We start from the raw sequence: 15,804 nt of genomic DNA on the forward strand, positions 1-15,804 counted from the left end.
CCACTCCTGGCTTAATTTTTTTGTTTGCTTTTTTATTTTTGTGGCCCAGGCTGGTCTCAAACTCCTGGCTTCAAGTGAGCCTCCTTCCTCGGCAGGACTTCTTTAAAACAAAACAACACAAAACAAAAAAGCCTTCAAAAACAGAAACTATAATGCAAAGAGTTCAGTTAGATTATATTAAAGTTCAGAATTTCTGGTTGATAAAATGCTGCAGACAAAATTAAGAGGCTGATGGCAAACTGAAAAAAAATCTGTAGTAGCTAAATCAACAAGAGACTGACATTATATATTCAAGGACTTCCTATAAACTAGTAAGAAGAAGAAAACCCAAATCAGAATATTGGTAAAAGATAAGTTTATAGACAAGCCTTAAAAGCTAAAAATAAAATAAAAAGAAATGCTCACAACTCATCAGAGAATTATAAATGATAACAATATAGCACTTGATACTCTTCTTACATGAGCAGCAGTTAAAGGTGGATGATGCTGAGTGGCGGTGGGCTGCAGCCTGCGGGGCCCTGGTGGCCTGCTGATGAGGAATACAGATCGGGGCAGTCATTCTGGGTAGTAGCGTGGGGTTCTTTGTAGGTAGAAAAATGGCCTACAACTCTTCACTCCTGGGTGTCAAGTACTGAGAAATGCCCAGACAGGTCTGCCAGGGGCTGTGGACAGTGATGGTCGTCACAGCACCCTGCATGGAAGTGTGGAGGTGGAGGGCAGCTTTAGTTGGGAGAAGCCATGTGGAGTGGTAGGTGCACGCCACGGGTGCTGTGCCACAGTCAGCGGGGACAGTGGGTCTCCCCGACTTGCTGAGTTAAGAGGTAAATACAATGAGATGTAGAGTTGAATCCATCCCAGTTAGCGACTCAGAATACACATTATGTTATGACTATTTTTTTAAAGAATTAGAAACATATTAGTTGCTTTGAAGGGAAAGGAGTGGAGAATGGGGATGAAGAAGAGTAACTTTACAAAGAAGGAACCACGTAATTCAGATGAGCACTAAATCATACGATTTTAACTCATTTTCCTACTTATAAATTGCTTGGAACTATCGGGAAACGATCCAAGAATGCATCCTAATAAGAGGTTTTTCATAAGCAAAATCCAGGACAGAATCAGCTCTGAGTGATGGACCTTTCACTCTCATTAGTGCCATTGTGATTACGTAAAAAGGGGAATCCCAGACTGAATAGGCAGAGTCTAAATTTCTAGCCCGCAGAGCTGAGGAAAGTGTCTCTTGTGTCTTTCTCCACTAAGAACCATCTAAGGGGGAAAAACAATCCTTCTGGGTCTCATTTTCCCCAAATCCTCTGTGCCGTTAGGATCAGCTCTTGGCCCCCTCTTCTCCTTCTGGCATTTGTGCTTCTTACACATTGTTCGAGGGCAACTCGAGGAGCCGTGAAATCCGATGCAGTCAACACGGTGACCTCATGTGACTGAGGCTTCCAGCCAGCAAGCTGATGGGGTCTGTCTTGCTGCTTTAATGGTGGGCTTGGCCCCCAAAGCAAAGTGCTTTAACTAAAGACTCATTCCTTCAAACAGGTTCTTTGACACCTTCACCGAGTCTGCAGTTTTGCTTACGTGCAGTCGTGGACATACTATTCCCCCAAATTCCTCATTTCTAGGAGTATTCTGAAACTCTTGTACATTTCTTTTTCTGTTTTGCACACTGGGCTTCAGAGTGTTGAAATCCTATCGGTATGTACAGTGTTATGGGACTGTTCTTTATCAGACGCCAGCCACATTACATTGTCCCTGTTTTGGTTCCCACCTGTGTGCGACCCTTTCCTTTTGTGATTCCCCAGTCACTGTCTGGTTGTGTGATCGTGCACCCTGCGCATGCTCAGTCCCAGGACGCTTTGCCTCCACGGCAGTCATGACTCCAGAGCCATCTGCATGTGACCTCATCCTCTGGTGCCTAGGTGCTGGTCCCTAGGGTGTTTGATGTGCCTGTCATCCTCTTTACTGCAGTGAGGAAGGGAAACTGTCTACCTCTCAAGATGCTGCTTGTAAAGACGCGGAGGAGAGCCCCGAGACTGCAGAGGTGAAGTGCGCCGCGCCCCGGCCTCCCAGCAGCAGTCCCGAGCAGAGGTAACCACCCGCCTCCTCAAACCCACCCCAGCCCTGCCCTCACCTTGCCTGTTGCTTCCCGGGAGTTGGGAGGGGACTAGAGGGATCGTTTACAGCTGTGCTCAAGTCTTCAGCCACTGACCTGGCAGGACAGGGTTTTCTCAGTCCTCAATGAGCTGAGTCCGACTGAGCTGAGAACTTAGAAACAGCAGTTCCTCTCCTTCGTGCAGAAGCCAAAAACCAGTTTTTAGAGACTCTTTAACGTCACTCGCTCTTTTAGAAGTGGCTCCAAACAGAGGGGTCTCCTCGCCTTTGTTGTTGAGGTACTGAGCTGAGGGTGACATTAAGCCCCTCCAGGACTTGAGTTCTCATTGGCCCCACTAAAGTCACCCAGCCGCCAGGCATGAGCAGATCGTGGTGCCTGTTTGCCCACAGTCCTGCCTGTGTGACACAAGGAGAACTTGCTGGAGCCCTTTCATACATGTAGCTAAATAATTCTTAGTGCTTAAGTGACTCCCTATAATCTTAAGTATGAAATGCCCACTCCCAGAGCTGTGTGACTTAGAATGTGATGTTTTGTTTCTAGTCACTTTTTGCTTAGCCTGAGCCAGTGGTCAGAAGGGATGGGCCAGTCTAAGCCTCAGCCACCCAGAGCCCATGCCAGGCCCTTAGCAAGACTGAGCATGGCCCAAAGATGAGGCTACGCCCCTGGGCCACAGGAAGCTTTGTTCAGCACTTCCCACAATTAACTTCTGTGAGCAAATGTAGCTAAGATTGTATATTCCTTCCATAAGGAATAAAATGACCTTTAAAGCTATTTCAGAGAAGTTTTAACCCCCCACCCCACCCCATCCTCCCCCAAATCTTGCCAGCATTGTGAGAGAGCATAACCAGTGGGAACCAGCAGGGAGCACTCTTTGTTGGTCCAAAATCCTGTATTCAGTGTAGCAAGCTGTTTGTGTTCCTCCTGTGGAAATCGTAGCCAAAATAAAGCCTTTGTTTTTGTAATTAAAAATTTTTTTGCATATAAAACAAATTAAGAACTATTTGAGCATGTTGGCTCTAATGAAGGCTTTTGGGGGAAGAGGCAGGGTGGCCCTCTAGCACTGGGAAGCTGCCTCAACTCTGCTTCTACGGATTGGGCAAGTCACTCTCTCTCTTGGGGTTTTCAATGTATTTTTTAATGGTCCTTTATAGGTCTAATTCCCAATCATTTCAGCTCTCTGATTTTTTTTTTTTTTTTTTTTTTTTTGAGACGGAGTCTTGCTCTGTCACCCAGGCTGGAGTGCAGTGGCGCGATCTCGGCTCACTGCAAGCTCCGCCTCCCGGGTTCACGCCATTCTCCTGCCTCAGCCTCCCGAGTAACTGGGACTACAGGCGCCCGCCAACACGCCCGGCTAATTTTTTGTATTTTTTAAGTAGAGACGGGGTTTCACCGTGGTCTCGATCTCCTGACCTCGTGATCCGCCCGCCTCTGCCTCCCAAAGTGCTGGGATTACAAGCATGAGCCACCGTGCCCGGCCTCAGCTCTCTGATTTCTACCTATAAATTTCCTTTATATTGAGGGCTGCCTAGGCAGGATCGTCCAGGTCCATCCCAGTTTGGGGCAGTTGCTTCAGCGGAATATTCTTGGTTTCTCTGTCATAAGGATGCACAAGGCTCTGGAGTCATTTCCTTGGCTGAGCACAGAAGAATTGTTTGCATAAGGGGAAAGCCACTTGCTCTCCTCTGTGGCTGGGAATGCCTGCTCTGAAGAGCCCTGCCCTAACCTGCTGGGCCAAGGGATGGAGGAAAAGATGGGGTGAGCCAGTGGAAGAAGAGGGGCATCACTTGGGTCCATACCTTTGTCCATCTGTCCTTCTTCCCTCTGACACACATTTGTGTGTGGTGGCCACTGGTCTAGGCCGGGTCATAAAGCTGCAGCACATGGACACCCAGTGATCTCGGGGCATACTTAGAGGCACATTCATCAAGAAGCCATGAAGAAGGGACAGGGGTCCATGCGAGCTGGGGTGTGGGGGAAAGGATCTCTGAGAAGGTGACGTTGGAGTGGGCATTAGGGCAGACCTAGAGTGCGTTCTAGATTGCACGTGTTCTACAGCGACGTATGACAGCATGGGATATTGAAGCTCACTCATCTTTCCTGTGTGGTTCCTATCCCAGCCAGATACCACAGTTCCTTGGATTGGCAGGCGTGCTGTTTCCTGTCACACTTAAAGATCTGCATTGCCACATGATCTCACTTTTCACAGCTGTTTTATCAAGCATGTCCTTTGTGCTTCTGGTGTGCTAAGCATGCTGCACACGTTATGTACTTATTGCATATGTATACTAGTGAAGCCCTGTGGGGTGCAGGGAGGGTTATTATTTTCCCATTTTACAGAGGAGAAAACAGAACTGAGAGGGGCTAAGAAATCTACTTATAAGATCGCTAAGCTTGTTAAGTGAAGGCAAGTTATATACCAGTTATGTCTGGTTCCAGAAGTCTCGGTTCCTATGTCTCATACGTGGAGCCACCATCAGATGTAAGTGAGCAGAGTGGATTGTGTGTGCAGAGCTGACTTACTGGCTCACTGTATAACCAGCAGGTGTAAGGCATGGATAGCATTCTAGCTGTAAATTGTGAATGCTAGTGGAAAAGTGCTTGTGGGCATCCCATTTACGGCCCTAAGCACCCTTTCCCAAGTCTGCTTGATGATACAATTTTGGTCAAGCCTTCCAGAATAGGTTATATATTCAGGTTGTAATTTTGGCAGGAAGGCAAAACCTGGACACTTTGTCCCACCTGTTATTCCCTCCCAGTTTGGAGCCTAACATTTGCTTTGTGGGAACATGTTCTTCAAGTGGACACTTTTTTTTCTAGTAGTTTATTTGCAAACCTTTTCTTTCATTTCCTTTTTTCCCCCTTTCCTAGTAGCAGAATCCTGTTTCCAAGTGAAATAGTATGTGGATTCCAATCTGTGGGTCACATAAAAGCTTTCTTGAAGGAGCGATGAGCACATAGCTCCTGAAGGCTCTGGAAGCCACAGTTTATACCCTACTGACCTAGCCGCTCCCTGTGCTTCTTGGAGGCCGTGGTGGGGTGGTTCTCCCAGAGCATTTGCTCTGCTGCTGCCCTTGCTGAATGCTTGCTCACCCGGTGATGAAGCTTAGATGCCACTCAGATTTTTCTAGAGCTTTAGCTCCATTCATTTACATATTTTATTAAAAACTTACTAAGTTCAAAACAATGTTAAAATAAGTGTTCCCTGCCCTTGGGGAGCTCAGCTAAGTAGGTTTTGCTTTTCATATGTCTGCTGCAAGTGCCTCCGATGGCTGTCTGTTGCTCCTTAGGACTGGCCAGCCAAGCGTACCAGGTGACACTTCAGTGAATGGCCCTGTATGACGGGTGACATCTGCTGCTGCTGACTGAGGACTGCAGACCGCCACCACTCAGGGGCTCTGGAGGGGTCAGCTGGAGCCCACCAAGCTGTCACTGCTGCACTCACTCTGCAAGGGATCAGGACCAGCAACCTTTATATTCTAGATTCTAAGACATTGTACAGAGAAATTCAGAAGTGTAAAAATATTGCACATTGACAAATACCAAGAATTTTTGCGTATGTTTATATTGTATTGTTCTAAATAATGGGTAGCCTGTGAAATAAGATCTTGCCACCCATGTAATAATAGTAGTAATACTATAGTTAAAATGGCTGTAAGAATAGTTTTATAAAAGTGAATACACAGATCTATTGTATTTGAAACATAACTATTTGACAATTATTAGTGTGACCAAAGTATTAGGCGGTTTTCATACATTTTTCACCTTGTACAAAATTATGAATTCATTTTTCTTCCAGGCTGACAAGGAGTTATAGAATGAAAATGCCCTCTAAGTGTTATTTTGGTTGTTCTAACTTACAAAAGTGATTTTGAATAAGAAATATTTGGTGTTCTTTTTATAACCAGTTTTTGATTGGTAATTGTTTTCTGTATTGTTTAAAACGGATCAAAAATGTAAGTCTATTGGTAGAGATTAAGTATTTATTGCTACATCATAGTTGATAAATTGATGTTATTGTAAAGCCATATGTTCTGTTCAAGTCTTGTTTGCTTGAAATGATTATTCCTACAAGTGAAACACTAGACTATTTTGGAGTGTATATGGCTTGTGTTTTGGGTTTTTTTTGGCTTTTGTTTTTGTTTTTTGTTTGTTTCGTTTGGTAGTTCATCTGCCTTTTAACCCATTCACCAAAATTTACCTTGTTAACAAGCATCACCAATGAACATTTCAGAGCAATCTGCATATTTAACAGACCTAAATCCTATTAGGCAAGTCAGTTGAAAATGCTCGTGCTGCTAATGGAATTAGAGTACGTTCATTTTACAGGCTAGTATTTTAAAAGTAGAAATCAAAATCTGGCACCGAAGCATGCTAATTGTTTACTGTACCTTGTGAGGTTTTCACTCATAAATTTAAACCAGTGTATTTTTTTAGAACTGGTTTATGTATATATATAGTGATTATGGATACTAATTCAATGTAATTTATAATTTTCTATGTCAGTACAAAAATACATCACAGCCTTCTCAAACAGCTGAAGCAATATATTGTATATTGCCATATCGTCTGGTGAAAGGGTTAAATTACTTCACCTCTTGCACTTTTAGATGCAAATCAGTTTTTCATTTCTGTAATAGAAAATTATTCACGTATTTTTACATCATTTGTTTTTCCTGACCAGTATTTAAAACCAAAAGGATATTCTGGAAAATGGCCAACAATTTTTTTAGAAATAGCATCCCAAGCAGCGTGCCTAAACATTACATTGCATATGGAAATAAAAGAATCAAACATCTAATGCCTTATTTCTGATTTCCTTTTTCATTTTAAGTGGTGTAGAGACTCCAGCACTTACAGGACAGTGGAGTCAGCAGTAAGCCCTGGGACAGGTGGCAAGGGTGGCTCCCTTGACCTTTGCGCGCCTCCTCAGGAACCGTCTTTCCCGGGTGAGCTCTCTTGAGAGACTGTCCTTGGGCCTCCTCTGGAAGCAGCACCCCCAGAAGACAGGGCTCCTCCTGCTTGCCTCAGGGCTGCCTGACTTGAATGGCATTGGACTTCGGGGATTGCTGGTAGATAATATGCTCTAGTCTCACCTGGTGGCGAGTTTTGCCAGCCATGGCCAGGGTTTGGCTCCACTGGTGGCACACGTGGCCTCCGTGGTATGGACCTGGTGGCTTCTCCATCCCACTCAAGGTAACAGTGTCTTGCTTCATCCCACTGACTGCTAGGGAGAGAGCCTCTGGGACTTTTCTTTGGGGCAGCATTTTGTTTTGTCTTTCGTAGCAGGGAAAGAATATGACAATGGGGAGGACAGTTCTTTTGGAGGTTGGAGGGGCCAAGCCAAGGACAGGAGCAAGTGTGCCCTCATTTTGTTTCTACTTTAATTTCTGTGTGTCGGCCATACTGAATTATGAGACTAACAGATACGTGTATTCAAAATAACAAAAATAAAGCCTGATTCTTTTGTTTCTAGAAATCTCTTGTACCTTGCTTGGGCTTTTAATGGGTTGATGTGTCCTGCCATTAGGTCCCATGTTACACTAGGTCCTGTGTGAGAAAGACTGCACTGCACTGAGTGAGAGAGTGGCCTTCTGGGATCAGGGGCTCGTCCTCCCCACTGCCATAGCCTGGTGCCCAGAAGAGGCGGTGCCTGACACCGGTGCTCAGTCTTAGGCTAGCTCCAAGGGTTCCTCTGGGCCTCCAGCTTGCTACTTTCACGTGCAGCCTGCCCCACCTATGTTGTTTGGCTCCCAGCCCAACAAGTCACACTCAGGTGCTCCATAATGGTTCTTAAGATGTGATGCTTATGTAGCTCCTTATTTTGCATGTTCCCTTCACCTGTTTGCTTAAAAACATGTTCTCTAATCATTACCTCCTAGCAAGTCCTCTGCACAGCCTTTGGCTTTCTGGGCATGCATGCACCCCTGCATGCCCAGGCCCACAGGCATCTCACACAGCACTGAGTACACACCTCTGCATGCTGGGCCCGCAGGCATCTCACTGGCAATCGTGTAACCAGGGCATGAGCTCTCCAGCCGGGTGGCTCATCACAGCCCAACTCAGCCACTCATGACAGTGTGACCTTAGGCAGGTCTTGGTGTCAGCTTTTTCTGTTGGGTGGGGAAACAATAGGAACAAGTTCAAAGACTTGCACAGCTTATTACTTACAGTAGATGTTTAATAAACATTAGCTAACTTTTGCTCACTTAACCCCATAATGTCACCTGCTAGCCTTTCTAAATTTCCACTTCGATCCCACCTATTATTTGAAACCTTTACCTTCAGAAAAGTCGAGCATCTTAATCAGGTGGGTTTCATTGTCCTTCAGCTTCCAGGGTCAGCTGCGTCCATGTGCCAGGTTTGGCCACTACCTGTGTCTGTGAATAAAACTGGCTATCCATATGGAAAGACGTGAGCCTTTATTCCTACTGCACGTCATACACAAGAATTCATCCAAAATTGATTGCAGTTCCAAACATGAGCGCTCTTAAACAATGAAGTTTTTAGAAGAAAACATTACCTAAAATGTGGGATGGGCGAAGGCTGCTTTGGATGCAGAGCACATACCATAGAAGAAAGACATCGGGCTTCCGTCAACGTGAAAATGTTCTGCTCTTGAAAATGGACAAGCAAGGAATGGAGTGCCAGGCAAGAAATCACACTGTGTGTCCTGACAAAGGACTCAGACCTCGGATATAGGGGAGAAAACTGCAAATCAAAATTAAGATGAAAAGCCCAATTTAACAAATGAGCAAGAGACTTGAACACAGATATTCACAAAGAAGGGACAGACGTTCCCTGACTTACGATCCATGCCAGCCACTTCCCCTCGCGGTGGCACAGCTGGCTGGGACTGCTGCTCCCTGCCACGGCTCAGTACTGCGGGAGGGCACCGTGCTGTGCATCCATCACCAGCCCAGGAAAAGATTGGAATTCAGAGTGTGGCTTCTGCTGAGAGCTTAATGCTTCCACACCATCATAAAGTCCAAAACCTGAAATCGACCTGTGTATACATGAGTGGCCAATAAGAACATGAAAAGTTGTTTAACATCATTACTCCCTAGGGAGGGCAAGTTAGAATCACAAAAAGGTCCCATTTTCCAACTATTAGTGTTCAAATGGAAAAGACATCACCAAATAGTAATGAGAATGTGCAGCTGCTACAACTCACCTATTACTGTCTAAAATAATACATCCAGTTTAGGAAACTAGTGGGCAAATTCATTTTTTGGTTTGGGGGTTTTAAAAAATTAGACATACTCCTGCAGACTCTCCTAGATACTCAGTGCAAATACATGTCCACAGATGATTTGTACAAGGATGTTTATTGTCACTTTATTCACAATATGTCTAACAACAGCAGGGTGGATAAGCAGATTCTGGTGTAGTCATACGATGGACTTCTACTCAGTAACCAACGGGGGTGAACGGTGATGAATGCAGCCATGTGTATGCATCTCAAAAACGTGTTAAAGGCTGGACACGGTGGCTCACGCCTGTAATCCCAGCACTTTGGAAAGTCAAGGCAGGCGGATCACCTGAGGCCAGGAGTTCAAGACTAGTCTGATCAACATGGTGAAAACCCGTCCCTACTAAAATTTTAACAAAAATTAGCCCAGTGTGGTGGTGCATGCCTGTAATCCCAGCTACTCAGGAGGATGAGGCACGAGAATTGCTTGAACCCGGGAGGCGGAGGTTGCTGTGAGCTGAGATCGTGCCACTGCATTCCAGCCTGGGTGACAGAGTGAGAACCTGTCTCAAAAATAAATCAATGTGTTAAGCGAAAGACGTAAGATATGTAAGCGTCTATATGAAGCTCTAGAACTGACCAAACTAATTGATGGGAGAAGTTCGAATAGTGTTTTCTCCTGGCAGGGAAGAGGGAAGGATTGGCTGGAAAGAGCACAGGGACACCTGGGGTGAGGGAAGTCTTCCACAGCTTGTTGGTGATGGTGGTTATGTGAACGTATATATGTGTCCAAACTCATCGAAACCTACCCTTGAGACCTATGCATTTGATTGTATGTGATTTGCACCTTAATCTTTTAGAAGAGCTAAGGAAAAGGAGAAGATAAAAGTGCACATAGAAAGCATTGTGAGGGAGAACACCCCCCATGGCACGCACCGTGGCCCCAGAACTGCCTTTCCTACCCCGCCAAGGAGGAGAGGCCGAGGAGCAGGGCACGCTCTGGGCTCCAGCCCGGATTTGTCCGCCCATGGAGAGGACACATTCCGGATCGTCCTCTTCCACACAGTAGACTTTCTGTCCTGCCGAAGGGAGAAGTCTGCATCCCTGGGTTAGACACGTCTCATGGAGGCCTCTGCCCATGACCGGGGGTGGGGGGGGGGGGGGGACCATTTGTCTAATCCAGGGATGAAGTCAGAGAACTCATCCAAACCATGCCCCTCAAGCAAGGTTTAGTTTTAAAAAGAAAAAGCGATGTTGAATCCATTTGTCCGTCGTGCCTTATTTCCCAGAGGGCACTTCAGGAGGGCTGAAGGGGGCATGACCACCTCGCCAGGCGTTGTCACAGGAGGCGGCGGGAAGCAGTGGTTTGTATGGAGGGAGTGATGTGAAGATGGGAGAACAGGCCGTGCCGGCTGCTGCTTCCCTTCATGGGGACAGCCATGCTCTGACCGCGGCTCCAGGGCTGCATCTAATGGTTCAAAGGCCCAGCCACGGGGTCCTGTTGGGAGGAGGTGCTCGTGCCCTGGCCTCATGTTTCTCTGTGGGATCTTGGCACTAGAGGAGTGCCCTTGGCCTCTCCACACTCCACTCTCATGGGAGCTCGTGACTTCACTGAGAGATTTTGGTGAGGATTTGCATTTTTGATTCAGTCAAAAATGCTTTCTAGGCTGGGCAGGGTGGCTCACGCCTGTAATCTCAGTGTTTTGGGAGGCCAAGACGGACGGATTGCTTGAGCCCAGGAGTCCAAGACCAGCTGGGGCAACACAGTGAGATCTCATCTCTATAAAAAAGTAATAAAAATTTAAAAGCCAAATTAAGAAGTTCCCACCCCCACCCTCCCATTTGTCTTTCAAGCCCTAATTCTTACTTGTTTCTGAACTTTGCTGTCAGGAGTAGGAGGAAGTTTCCCTGAACCCCGTCTTTCCTAAACAAACCAAGAAATACATTGTTACACTAAATCTGTTTATTCTCTTTAGAAGACAGGTGGTCAGATTGGGGCTGAAACTAGAACCCAGGAATATGCTGTTGATGTAATAATCATAAAAGTGACAGGCTGAAAATAAGTGGATAGAAAAATAGGGTACAAGCAGAAAATAAGGGTATTCATATCAGGCAAAGCAGAGTTTAAAAGCACTGTGCAGGGTTAAGATGCTCTTCATCAGACTATAAATACAGCAGTGGAACAAAACGATTCGAAATGCAAGGAAAGGGTCTTCTGTTTCTAGCTGTAAGAGTAATTTTATTAGAACACACATCCTGCCAACGATGAAAGTTGGGCTATTTAAAAACCGGTTTTAAACTTTTTGCAACTAGGTTACTTGAGCCCAGGGGTTCGAGACCAGCTTGGGGAATGTGGCAAGACCCTGTCTCTACCAAAAAGTTTTTCTTAATTAGCCAGGCGTGGTTGTGCGTGCCTGTGGTCCCAGCTACTTGGGAGGCTGAGGTGGGAGGATTGCTTGAGCCAGGGAGGTCAAGGCAGCAGTGAGCTGTGATCATGCCACTGCACTCCAGCCTGCATGACAGAACAAGACCCTGTCAAAAAAAAAAAAAAAAAAACCAACACAAACAAACTAGGAACAGAAGGAAACCACATCAACGTAAAAGCCATATGTAAAAACCCACAGCAAACATTTTACTCATTAGCGAAAGAGAAAGATTTTCCTCTAAGAACAAGAACAAGGCAGGGATGCCCTCTTTCGCCACTTCTATTCAGAGCACTAAAATTTCTAGCTAGAGAAATTAAGAAAAAGAAGTACAAGGCATTCGATTTGGAAATGAAGTAAAATTATCTGTTTGCAGATAATATGATTTGAAAATGTAGAAAGCCCTAAAGTGTCCATACACACACAAAAAAACTATTAGAATAAATGAATTCAGCAAAGTAGCAGGATACAAAGTCAACACACAAAAATCAGCTGAGTGCCGTGGCTCACACCTCTAATCCCAGCACTTCGGGAAGCTGAGGAAGGAGGGTCACTTGAGCCTGGGAGGTTGAGGCTGCAGTCAGCTACGATCACATCACTGCACTCCATCCAGCCTGGGCAATATTGTGAGACCCTGCTCAGAACACACGCACATCAGTGGTGTTTCTATATGATACCAATGAAGACTCTAAAAAAGGAAATTATAAAAATAATCCCTTTTACAATAGCATAAAAAGAATAAAATACTTAGGAATTAACCAAAGAAGTGAAATGTGTGTACAATAGAAACTACAAGACACTGCTGAAAGAAATTAAAGAAAACATTAAGATACGGAAACACATTCCCTGTATTATGAATTGGAAGACATAACATTGCTAAAATGTTAATACTACCCAAAGCAATCTACAGATTCAATGCAATCCCTATCCAAATCCCGATGATATGTTCTTGCAGAAATAGAAAAATCTATTCTAAAATTAATAGAGAACCTCAAGGGACCATAAATAGCCAAACAATCTTAAAAAAGAACAAAGCTAGAGAACGCATTCTTCCTTATTTCAAAATTTACTACAAAGCTACAGTAGTCAAAACATTATGGTACTGGCATAAAGAGAGACATATAAACCAATAGAATAGAATAGAAGCCCAGGAATAAAACCCTGGCATTTATGGTCAAATGATTTTTTTTTTTTTTTTTTTTGAGACATATCCCTCTGTTGCCCAGGCTGGAGTGCAGTGCAGCTCACTGAAACCTCCACTTCCTGGGTTCCAGCGATTCTCCTGCCTCAGCCTCCTGAGTAGCTAGAATTACAGGTGTGCACCAGAACACCTGGCTAATTATTTTTGTATTTTTAGTAGAGATGGGGTGTCACCATGTTGGCCAGGCTGTTCTTGAACTCCTGACCTCAAGTGATCCACTTGCCTTGGCCTCCCAAAGTGCTGGGATTACAGGCGTGAACCACCACTCCCGGCCTATGGTCAAATTATTCTTGACAAGGGTGCCAAGACTGTTCAGTGGGGAAAGGACAGTGTTTTCAACAAATGGTGCTGGGAAAACTGGATATCCACATGCAAAAAAACAGAATTTGACCCTTACCTAACACTATATACAAAAATCAAAATGGATCTAAGACCTAAAACAAATTCCTAGAAGAAAACATAGGGCAAGAGCTTCACAGCACTGGATGTGGCAGTGATTTCTTAGATATGACACCAAAGGCACAGGCAACAAAGGAAAACAATAGACAAATTGGACTTCATGAAAAATTTTAAATGTGGTTCATCAAAAGATTCTGTCAATAAGCCAGGTGCAGTGGTCCATGCTGTAATCCCAGCACTTGGGGAGGCCAAAGTGGGAAGGTCCCTTGAGTCCAGGAAATGGAGACCGGCCTAGGCAACATAGGGAGACCCCATCTCTACAAATAATAATTAAAAAAATACCTAATGCTAAATGACGAGTTAATGGGTGCTGCACACCAACATGGCACATGGATACATATGTAACAAACCTGCACATTGTGCACATGTACCCTAAAACTTAAAGTATAATAATAATAAAATAAAATACTGTCAACAGAGTAAGAAGGCAATTCACAGAATAGAAAATACTTACAAATCACATGTCTGATAAGTAATTAATATCCAGAATATTTAGAACTCCTAAAACTCAAGAACAAAGAAACAACGTGATTCAAAAATGGGCAAAGGACATGAATAGACATTTCTCCGAAGAAGATATACAAATGACAAATAAACACATATAAAGGTGCTCATTACTAATCATTAGAGAAATGCAAATCCAAACTACCAACTCACATCCGTTAGGATGGCTACTATAACACATGCACACTCACACAAATAAATGTTGGCAAGGATGTGGAGAAATCAGAATCCTTGCGTGCTTTGGGAATGTAAAACGGTATAGTCACTGTGGAGAACAGTATGGAGGTTCTTCAAAAAGTTAAAAATAGAATTTCCATATAATGCAACAATTTCATTTCTGGGTGTATATATATGAAATAATTAAAAGCGGAGTCTTGAAGAGATATTTGGACACTCACGTTTATGCCAGCATTATCCTCAATACCTACAAAGTGAAGACAACTCAAGTATCCATTGACAGATGAATGACTAAGCAAAATGCTGTGTATACAAAAAGTGGAATATTATTCAACCTTAAAAAGGAAGGAAATGGTACAATATGCTAAAACATGGATGAAACTTGAGGACGTTAGGCTCAGTGAAATAAGTCAGTGACAGAAAGGCAAATAATGCAGGATACCACTTATTTGAGGTGCCTAGAGTTGTCAAATCTATAGAGACAGAAAATAGAGGGGTGGGTGCTAGGGGCTGGGGGCTGGGGGATGAGGAGTTAGTGTTTAATGCTTAATGGATATAGAGATGCAGTTTTACGGGTGAAAAAGAGTGCTGGAGACGGATGACTGTTGTGGTTATACAACATTATTAGGGGATTTTAATACCATTAAACTGTAACTTTTTTTTTTTTTTTTTGAGACGGAGTTTTGCTGTTATCACCCAGGCAGGAGTGCAGTGGTGCAATCTCGGCTCACTGCAACTTCTGCCTCCCAGGTTCAAGCAATTCTCTTGCCTCAGCCTCCCGAGTAGCTGGAATTACAGGCCCATCCACTATGCTCAGCTAATTTTTGTATTTTTAGTAGAAACGGGTTTCACCATGTTGGCCAGGCTGGTCTCGAACTCCTGACCTCAGGTGATCTGCCTGCCTTGGCCTCCCAAAGTGTTGGGGTTACAGGTTGGAGCCACGGCACCCGGGTGAACTGTAACTTTAAAAAATGGTTAAGATGGTATATTTTATGTATATTTTACTGTCAGGCCTCAGCCCAAGCCAAGCCATCGCATCCCCTGTGACTTGCACATATATATATGCCCAGATGGCCTGAAGTAACTGAAGAATCACAAAAGAAGTGAATATGCCCTGCCCCACCTTAACTGATAACATTCCACCACAAAAGAAGTGAAAATGGCCGGTCCTTGCCTTAAGTGATGACATTACCTTGGGAAAGTCCTTCTCCTGGCTCATCCTGGCTCAAAAAGCTCCCCCACTGAGCACCTTGAGACCCCCACTCCGCCTGCCAGAGAACAAACCCCCTTTGACTGTAATTTTCCTTTTCCTACCCAAATCTTATAAAATGGCCCCACCCCTGTCTCCCTTCGCTGACTCTTTTCGGACTCAGCCCGCCTGCACCCAGGTGATTAAAAGCTTTATTGCTCACACAAAGCCTGTTTGGTGGTCTCTTCACATGGACGCGCATGAAATTTGGTGCCGTGACTCGGATCGGGGGACCTCCCTTGGGAGATCAATCCCCTGTCCTCCTGCTCTTTGCTCCGCGAGAAAGATCCACCTATGACCTCAGGTCCTCAGACGGACCAGCCCAAGAAACATCTCACCAATTTCAAATCTGGTAAGCAGCCTCTTTTTACTCTCTTCTCCAACCTCCCTCACTATCCCTCAACCTCTTTCTCCTTTCAATCTTGGCGCCACACTTCAATCTCTCCCTTCTCTTAATTTCAATTCCTTTCATTTTCTAGTAGA

The 15,804-nt window shown here is 44.5% G+C and overlaps 1 protein-coding gene across 14 annotated transcripts in view; it reads left to right on the plus strand.

Moving 5' to 3' along the window:
- Nucleotides 1-6,917, plus strand: part of PPP6R3 (protein phosphatase 6 regulatory subunit 3) — a 159,836-nt gene extending 152,919 nt beyond the window's left edge. For 8 of the 14 annotated variants that reach the window (XM_032153703.2, XM_058439023.1, XM_032153700.2 and 5 more), the window contains 3 exons: nt 1,684-1,701; nt 1,975-2,094; nt 5,407-6,917. In XM_032153703.2, coding sequence (XP_032009594.1) covers nt 1,684-1,701; nt 1,975-2,094; nt 5,407-5,458 — 190 coding nt within the window. In that variant the 3' untranslated portion in view covers nt 5,459-6,917. The remainder of the gene's footprint in view (nt 1-1,683; nt 1,702-1,974; nt 2,095-5,406) is intronic. The other 6 variants (XM_058439025.1, XM_058439026.1, XM_058439027.1 and 3 more) reach the window with 1 other exon arrangement.
- The last annotated feature ends 8,887 nt before the right edge of the window (nt 6,918-15,804 follow it).

The sequence above is a fragment of the Hylobates moloch genome, unplaced genomic scaffold (assembly GCF_009828535.3).
Source record: "Hylobates moloch isolate HMO894 unplaced genomic scaffold, HMol_V3 SCAFFOLD_5, whole genome shotgun sequence".
Taxonomy (NCBI): domain Eukaryota; kingdom Metazoa; phylum Chordata; class Mammalia; order Primates; family Hylobatidae; genus Hylobates; species Hylobates moloch.